Source organism: Belonocnema kinseyi, chromosome 10, assembly GCF_010883055.1.
Source record: "Belonocnema kinseyi isolate 2016_QV_RU_SX_M_011 chromosome 10, B_treatae_v1, whole genome shotgun sequence".
Classification (NCBI taxonomy): domain Eukaryota; kingdom Metazoa; phylum Arthropoda; class Insecta; order Hymenoptera; family Cynipidae; genus Belonocnema; species Belonocnema kinseyi.
This window is the reverse complement of record NC_046666.1, coordinates 48,946,855-48,956,249: the sequence shown is the minus strand read 5'-3', so window position 1 is coordinate 48,956,249 and position 9,395 is coordinate 48,946,855. Positions and strand designations below refer to the sequence as shown.

Below are 9,395 nucleotides of genomic sequence, written 5' to 3'. Positions count from 1 at the left end.
CGCGCGCGAGGGTGCCGGTGAAAGAGAGATGGAGAAAGAGAAAGAGAGAGTGGGAGAGAGCGAGTGAACACGAGACGGTCGGACGGACCGACGATCGTACAGAGTGGCATACACGGGGCGCGAGAAAAGCAGTAGTGTGCCGTGGACCACCGCACTGGCATACCGTGGTTCGTTACGATACCTTTCGTACGTCCGTACTGCCCAGTCATAAGCGATTCACATATCCACGAGTGCAAGTGCAGTGCAGAACGGAGATCCTAGGAAACGACCCTAAATAGGCGCTTGCCGATAGTAGGGTCGTGTTTAGGTGCTTGAAGGAGGTCGGGTCGCGTGCCGACCGGCCACCACGTCGCGCGGGAGACCCAAAGCAGTTTTATAGCCCGTCTTATTACCCGGTTTATTGCGTCGTAACAGTTTAACGATCATCGCTTCAGAGTGCGAGTCCTCCCAACTGTTCGCGGTAACCATAACATAACAAGGCCATAAACCCGAGCCATGAGTCCCATTCTCAATTACACTCCATCGGTCTATTGACATTGACACTGGTCCCACCGATGACTTTTATGGCCTCTTAAACGGTTTAATGCACCTTCGCCGTCCCTTCTCACTCTGGTACCTGCTACCATCCTTGGTCCTCAGCGCCTTCTTAGCGGGTATTCCCGGTTTGACCTTTTGCGTTCTTCGGGAACAGGTGAAGTGAAGCGGTCAAGTTATTGAAAAAGCCCCCTCCGGCACGGACTAGCAGGACCCGGCTAGCCGCGCACGATCCTACCCAACACTTGTTTTCCAGAGTGGTGTTTCAGTGCAAGTGATCCAAGATACCAGGAATAATGAACTCTTACTTCGAACAGAGTGCGGGTGGCTTCTACGGGAGCCATCATCATCAGGCAGGAGCAGCGGGTCAACATCATGATCCAGCAACAGCAGCCTACCGGAGTTTCCCTCTCGGACTAGGCATGTCACCCTATGCTTCAAGCCAACATCATCATCACACGTCCTCGTCCCTTGGCATTCATCCTGGTAGCGGTACCAATACGAGGCCCCCTCAGGACTCACCCTACGATGCCAGTGTTGCAACAGCATGCAAACTATATTCATCCACACCTGAAGCCACTGGTCACACAACTTCATCATATTCCTCTTCAGCATCAAAAGACTGCAAACAGCAAGATCAGGCTGCTGCCCATCAGAATGGTTATGCTGCGGTTATGGCAGCCGCTGCGGTCAAGGACGTTTGGCAGTCGGCGACCTCGGCTGCTAATAGCCAGTCCAATTCAGTCGTCCGTCCTTCCGCATGCACCCCTGAAGGTACGAGAGTTGGCAGCTATGGTGGCCTCGTTGGTGGTGATCCAGCTTCGAGTCCTGGAAACAACGGATCCTCGAGATCCCTCACATCCTCCTGGAACACCTGCAGCCTCAACTCGGCCGCGAGTCAACCGGTGGCCACACAGCTACATCAACAACCCGCCGCCAACCATACCTTCTACCCCTGGATGGCTATAGCAGGTGAGTTTACATTCATAAGTGCGCCGATTATCATAACAGCCGGGATGAAATATAGCAGCGCGACGTTTAGGGGAGAGCACGTGGTCGGAAAGGCGAGTTTGCGTTCTACTCAGCTTCTCCCGGTATGTGCCATTCAGGGACGTGTTCCTTGATCCCATGTACAGAAATTTCCACATGTTCATCCAAGTGTCTTTAAAGTTCCAATGTACTTGTATCAAAACTGAAGAAAGAATGTACTCGTATAAAATGGGATTCTTACTGGGATGTTATACCGAAAAATTGAAGAAAGAATGTAGATTTGAACTGAATGTAGATTCTTGAATCTAGATATCCTTTAATGTAGACAAAAATATCTGAACAGATTCCTGGCGAACATTCACAACCAGACGATGACGGTGGTGATTTTGTCATTGGGCCATTCGCGAAGCGATTGAAATATCACACGTCTGTCGTATAGCGAATTTATTGTCGGATCGCACTCAAAAAATGTTCACCTCGAACGAATGAATGGACCTCGCATATCTGGCAATAACTAACTTCGACGTGTCAAACGATACATCAATTCTGCGCTAATAGTACGCCGGAACACGATTTCTGAACTCTAGGGAGACCATTTTTCTTCATCTAAAAAAGAGAGCTATTTTCCAGATGTCCAAAGAGTTATTGCATGTTCGGGTAAAGAGTTCGACAGTTTTCTCCTGTTGTATAGGAATCCATATTAAGCTTGTTGTATATAAATCCACATTAAGCTAGTTTGATTATCAAGTGCTAATAAGAATTCTTGTTCCTCTCTAGAAGATCTAAATTTTTAGCAGCACTGTCAGATGCTAATTTTGTACCTATATGACAACATCTTAACAAAGCACCGTTAATTTGAAGAAACACTATGAAGAACACTGATGATGATTCCCCAGTGACTAATGTCCTCGAAATTGGTGATTGAGAATTCTAGAGGTTCGGCACCTTTCCGATAGATAGCAGCTCTAACCAATTTGGTACCTCTAAATTTCATCAAAAGGACCCTGCATGATTCATCCTTCAGCATTCAAGAACCAGATCCCATTCCTATCCCTTTTTTTCCGTCCTAGACACACCTGCTTGTACTGAATTCCGTTTAAGGCTCTTTATCTTATAGAAGAATCAGAGACGGTCGGTGGAGCAAATGCACAGCAAACGATAAGAGAATAATGTATTTTCGTTCGGTCACGCCTTGATGCGTATTCTTTCATTTCACCTTAGATCTCCACGCACGTGAGGTAGAAGCCAATCCTACGTGGATAGGGACAAGTTAAACGAAGGTATGATAGAATGGAGTCAAGTGCGTGTAAAATCGGTGGGTACATGAATATAATGGGGAGCCCTCCAATTGGGGTTCAAGTGTCTTCCCCGTTAGATTCACCCCTCCGGAACTCGAATTCCGGTAGTCAGCTGTTTTCCGTGTTGACTTGGTCCCTCTCGCCGAAACTCCCATAACACACTTTGCCCATAGATATATAATCACGGGTTTGCGAGGTCTCTTCTGTCTCCCTTCTACATGATCATCCTTTTCTCTCGCTCAGCTGGTTCTTGTTCATCAGTCGGTTCTTCGGTTTCTTCTCTTTTTCACTCTCCATCTATCTTCTTTCCATCCCTCTTCTTTCCTCTTCATTATCAGCTTTCTCTCGCTCTCTGAAGTCCGGTTCAAGCTCTCACGGAGCTTTTTTCTACTCTTTGCACCCACGTGCCTTCTCTTTCTCTTCTACAATCACTCTGGGTGCACTTGAGAAAACTTTGGTTTATCGAGTGGTACCACCTTCCACAAAGAGAAACAGTTGGTCTAGAATTCATATGTGTGCAGATATCCAAAATTGCTGAATAGGATCAATCTTCAGGGTTCTCAGGAATTCGCAAACTCTTGATGGGACAATCAGAAATATATTTTCATTAATGATCGTAGGCAGAATTGTAGGAACGAGAGAAGGCGATGGATCGAGCCGCGTGCTCGTAGAACAGGTTATACATACTTACACGCTTCGAAAGTCATTGACTCAATTCCAGAACATGTACTCTGCGAACACGATATCATTTGCTTTTAATAACTTCCCAGGTATTGTACAGCAACTGTGATCGTGTCGTTGCGATCGAAACAAATCAATATTTACTACACGATGTTTGTCGCCACTCCTAGAGTCATAGATTATATCCTCCCTTGAGCAGTCACGCGAATGCAGTTTCTTCGGAAGTGGGTTAGTTAGGGTTGGATCTTTAAAATGTTGGATTGTTCAAGAGACACTATAAAGAGACAATATATAAGGACACTCGAAGAATCTATGGACAAAGCTATTCGTTCCTTAAAGTTTGTGTCCCTAACGAAGCTTCCTCGCTTCTCCAGATGCGCGGAATATTTATCGTTCTTCATTGAGGGGTGGGTCGTGTCTATAGGGTAATTAGAGGGCGTGAAGAGTTGTGGCTCACTATCTGAAAAGACTTGGTTCCTCTCCCTCGGAAAGTGCCTCGTTATGCGTAAGGACTCTGGAGTTTACCTTTTTAAAAGGACATTAAGAGTGGAACGATAAACCAACTTGAAATACACGTTATTCGAGCTGATGTACCAACACTGAGAAGAATAGATTTTACCTTTTAAGATCTGGGATTTTATAAGTTAGGACAGCAATCTGCAAATATTGAGCCATAAAATTTAGATAATAAGTTTTTTAATCCAAGGTTTTAAAAATTAACATCCAGATTGTATGGTTTGACATCTTAGATTGCTGTCCCAATTTTCAGATCATGAACGGTATAATCCATTTTTCTTAGTGAATATCTACTCGCCAAGGTTCTTACGTAAAGTCAAAATGTTCTCTCTTCTCCCATCGCTTTGAATGTAGGTTTTCTTTCAATATTTCCTGACGGCTATAATTCTTTCTCTTGTCTTGAATACCTATTCATTGCTCATTAATCCTCCTATGCTTGCACATTTTTGGTATACATTTTCTTGAATTGTGTTGCAATTAAATTCTCATTTGTTTTTCAAGAGTTCTGTTATATAAGTTTCGAGTTATTCCCCTCGTTGGAGAACTTTTGCACACTTGTTATTTTATTCTAAATATACATAATTTATCAGTCTTCTTGTAGAGAGTGATAAGAGTGTGTTGAACCGGTTGGGTGATATTACTATTGGCTGTTACTTGATTTGTAGTGTAAACATATCTTCCGACGGGAAGAAAAAATTCATTTGGTACTTAATTTCTTTTTGCAAATGGAATTTCTTCGCGCACGGTCTCGTTTTCTTCCGAGCGAATATTGCGATTATGCAAGAGATTGCAGAATTTATTCCGTCTGAAAAAGAGAACACTTTCTTTCGTTTCAATTACATCCTTACTATCAAAAACATTAGATCCTGAGGAGATTTCCGTTTTTTCGTCAAATATTTTTACAAAGAATATTTTGATTATTAAATTGAACACAAAAAATGAGTTTTAGTGTTTTTAATACATTTCATATCAATATTTTTATTATAATAAGACTATTAAAAACACTTATGTTAATTTAATTTATTTCTCCATACACTGAGAAAAAAGATTACTTGATTCCAGGAAATGTAATACTGAATATGTCTAATCAAATATTGTTTCCATCGAATAGAATTTTTCTAATTTAAAGAAATAAAGTTTTTTTTAATTAAAAAAACTTGCTTTTGTTATAAAAAAAATTTCTTTAGACCAAAAAAATATTTTATTGGACGTGTTCAGTACTAGATTTCTTTGAATTAAGACATCTTTTTTCTCAGTGTAGGAAACCGTGCTTTTATATATTTTCATATTTATAAGTGACATTTTTGAAATACAAACTAAAATATTATAACCATATTATATAACATTTATCTTTTAAAATTTTCTGAATATAAAGAGAATGCTGAGATTTATGAATATCAAAAAAGAAAGTTTTTTGTTAAAAGAATTTCGAAAGGTTTCAAAAGAACCAAAATTTTTTTTAACATATTTGGAAAGATTTTTCATTTTGAAAAATTAATTTGAAGGGAAAATTGAAAAAGCTTTTAAAACATTTCAAATGATTTCGTAAAATTTCGAAAGAAAATTTAGAAATTTTTAAAGCAAAATTTTTTTAATTTCCAAGAATACAAAATTTTAAAATATATATTAAAGTAAGTTTGAAAGATATTTCTAAGTTTCAAATCGATTAAAAAATAATTTATATATCAAAAGGATTTCAAAAACTTGAAAAAAATTGAAAGTGATTTTTTAAATTTATTGTTTTTAATAATTTTAAGAGAATACTTATTATTTTAAAAAATTTCAAATAAAATTTAGATTTTTAAAGACTTTGATATTTTTAAGATAAGTAAATTTTTAAAAAGATTTTTAGGAAAATTTGTAATTTTTTTTTTTTATGAACAATTAATTTATAGTTTTTCAATTTATTTCAAATGATTTTATACATTAGTGAAAAACTATCTGGAAGACTGTAAGGCAAGTTTTTAAAGATTTTTTTGTAAATATACAGAACAAAATTGATTTAATTTTGCAGAAATAAGAAATTTTAAGAAAAATTCGAGTAAGTTAAAAAAATATTTAATAGTTTTAGAAAGACTGAAAAATAATTTCAAACTTGGATAAATTTTAACAAGCATATACAGCAAAAACTAAATTTCAGGATCTAACAAATTTCTAAAAAAAATTCAAATCCGTTTAGAAGATATTATAAGGAAGTTTTCAAAGAGTTTGAAAACTAAATTAACAATTTGAAAAGAGATAAGATTTTTTAAAACAAAATCTACATTCAAGAAGGTTCTGATAAAACATTTTGAAGCTTCTGAATGATTTTGAAAGGTTTTAAGATAATAAAGAATTTTTCTTAAGATTCCTGGAAAAAAGCCGAAATGATATTGATTTTAAAAAAATAATTTTAAGATTTCGATGAAAAATTTCAAAGGTTTTTGGGAATTTTGAAAGGTTTCAAGAAAATAACAAACATTTCTTAAAATTCATGTGAAAATTTTTAATATTCTTTTTCTTTTTAATTAATTTTTAAAGAAAATTAATTCTTTTTAATATTTTAAAAGATATATAAACATGCAAAAAAAATCTGAAAGATTTTTAAGCAATTTTTTTAATTTTTGAATATTTTTCACAATTTTAGGTTTAATTCGAGTCAGGTTAAAAGATATTTAAGAATTTTAGAAGTTTTGAAGAAATAAACAATATTTTCAAGCTTTGAAATTAATTAATAAGTAATTAATAATTATAATTTAACAAGTAATAATAATAATTCACCCAGGAGAAGCAGGAAAAGACAGTGAATTTATTTTTTGACCAGGAATTTTACAAAGGGCTAAAAAAATCGGTTCAACTTTGATGTCAATTGTTTTTTAATTAATGTTTCATTTGAAGATTCGTAAAATTTAGTTTTAAAGACAAAAACAATTAAAATTTAGATGTATCAAACAAATTTGAATTTTTTAATTAAGATGAACAACAATTACTTAATATTTAGAAACGTCTGATTGTTTATTTAAAATCAGTAATTATAAATTAAATATTAAAAGCTAAAAAAACTAAACTGAACGTTACAATCTTAATTGCTCTATTAAACAAAATTTAATTTATGAGTCAACTTGTTGAATTTTAATGAATAAATAACAATTGAACGTCTATTATTTTTTGAAAAAAATTCAAAATTAATTTAACATTGAAATTTTCAAAGGTTTCAGACGAATAAAAAACATTTCCTTGGAAAATTAAAAATGACATATTTTTAATTTGGCAGGATTTTAAAAAAAGGTGTAGGAAAAATGTTAGAAAAAATTCGAAATCGTTTAAAAAGATGTTCAGAAGTTCTGAAAAAATTTTAGAAATAATTTAAAAGCTCAGTTTTTATTACTTCAAATGGAAAAATTTTCTTTGGCTAAAACGGCCACCCTGTAATGACTTTTTTAATAATTGAAAGACTTTTACACTTCAGAAAAATTTAAAAATTTAGATTCATCGATATACAATTTTCCTACAACTTGCCTCAGTCAGCAATTAATTATTTATTTATTTCATTAATTAATTATTATAAGTAGATTTCAGTTTCTTCATTATTTTTTTTAAACAGTCGCTTTTGTGAACTCTTTATAAATCTAACAGTTTGGAATACTACAATTATGATAATAAAAAGAGTCTTATCGGCGTAGATTAGACTATAATAAAACGATTATCATTAGAGTTAACCAAGCGTGGCAAGGATCGGGAATAGTGAAAGGGAGCGTGCAGTTCAGAAGTTATTGGATACAAATCATAATTACATAACGGCAAATTGTTCTAATCATCTCGTCGAAATAAGAGATCCTCCAGGTAGAGTTGAGACACAAACTCACAAATTTTTTTTGTTACCAAAAAGATGAATCTTTAATAAAATGTATGAATTTTCATAAATATAAATAAATTTTTTGCTCAAAAAGACACCTTTTCAATGAAAATGATAAATTATTAACCCAAAAACCGAATTTGTAACAAAATAGTTCAACAAAGATTATTAATCTTTCGACCAAAAAGTGAATTTTAACCAAATAGTTGAATTTCTAACCTTAAACAAATTTCCAACCAAGAAGATTATTGTTCTATCAAAAAGACGAATTTTAAACAACAGCAAAAATCAATTTTCAGTCACAGAAATAAATTTCTAACGAAAATGATTAATCATTCACCGAAAATAATGAATTTTTAACAAAAATATTGAATTTTTAACTGAAAAGTTGAATTTCTAACAAATGAGATGAATTTTCAGTCAAGAAAATTAATTTTCTAGCAAAAAAAGACGAATTTTCAAGCAAAAAGATGAATCTTCAACCATGAAGATTAATTTTATACAAAAAATTACCTTTTGATCAAATATACTAATTTTCAATCAAATAGTTAAATTTTCAACTAAAAAACAACTTTTAAACCAAAAATCGAATAGGCTAAGAATATTAAAATTTTACCAAAAAAGACTAATTTTCAACTAAAAAGATGAATTGTCAACCACGAACATTGATTTTCTACAAAATATATGAATTTTGTTTAATTGTTGAATCATCAACCAAAAAATGTTAGTTTTTAATCAAAAATTGAATATGTTAATTTTTAGTTACGGAAATTATTTTCAATTTTCAGCCTCGAACATTAATTTTGTACAAAATACGTTTTCAATGAAAAACTGAATATTTTAATTTTTAATTATGGACATTATTTGCAATCAAATAAAGAAGAATTTTCAACAAAATAGTTCAGTTTTTAAAGACAAACAAATTTTTTTATCAAAAAATGAATTTTCCACGAAATATTTGAATTTTAAACCAAAAAAATACATTTTTAATCACGAATATTAATGTTTCACCAAAAAAGGCGCATTTTCAACTAAATCTGTATATGAATTTGACAAAAGTGGAATTTTCAAAGTGTAAATTTTAAATTAAACATGAAATAGTTAAATATTTAGTTAAAAAAAAATTCGAATAAACAAGACTAATTTTAAACAAAATAAATCAATTTTTAGACAAAGAAATACATTTGTAAAAAAAAGATGAAACTCCTCACCCAAGAAAATAAATTTTCGACCACGAAAATTAATTTAGTACCAACAAAATTAATTTTGGACCAAATACATAAATTTGTAATAAAAAAGTTGAATTTTTAACTCTAAAATATCAGTGTTCAATCAAAGTTCGAATAATTAAATTTATTTAAAAAAATTAATTTTTAATCTAACAAAGACCGAGTTTTCAACAAAATACTGTAACCATGACGATAAATTTTCTACCAAAAAAATACTAATTTAAAAAAACATGAATTTTAATATTTCTATTTTCACATATTTCATACAGTTTTAATATGTTTCTACTTCATGCTATTCTCTTCCTCATATTA

The 9,395-nt window shown here is 33.1% G+C and overlaps 1 protein-coding gene across 2 annotated transcripts in view; it reads left to right on the top strand.

Annotated features, from left to right (window-relative positions):
* The first annotated feature begins 157 nt into the window (after positions 1-157).
* LOC117181835 (homeotic protein ultrabithorax) overlaps positions 158-9,395 on the top strand; it is a 338,004-nt gene continuing 328,766 nt past the window's right edge. For both annotated transcript variants that reach the window (XM_033374830.1, XM_033374829.1), the window contains exon 1: positions 158-1,506. In XM_033374830.1, the coding sequence (XP_033230721.1) occupies positions 831-1,506 (676 nt within the window). In that variant the 5' untranslated portion in view covers positions 158-830. The remainder of the gene's footprint in view (positions 1,507-9,395) is intronic.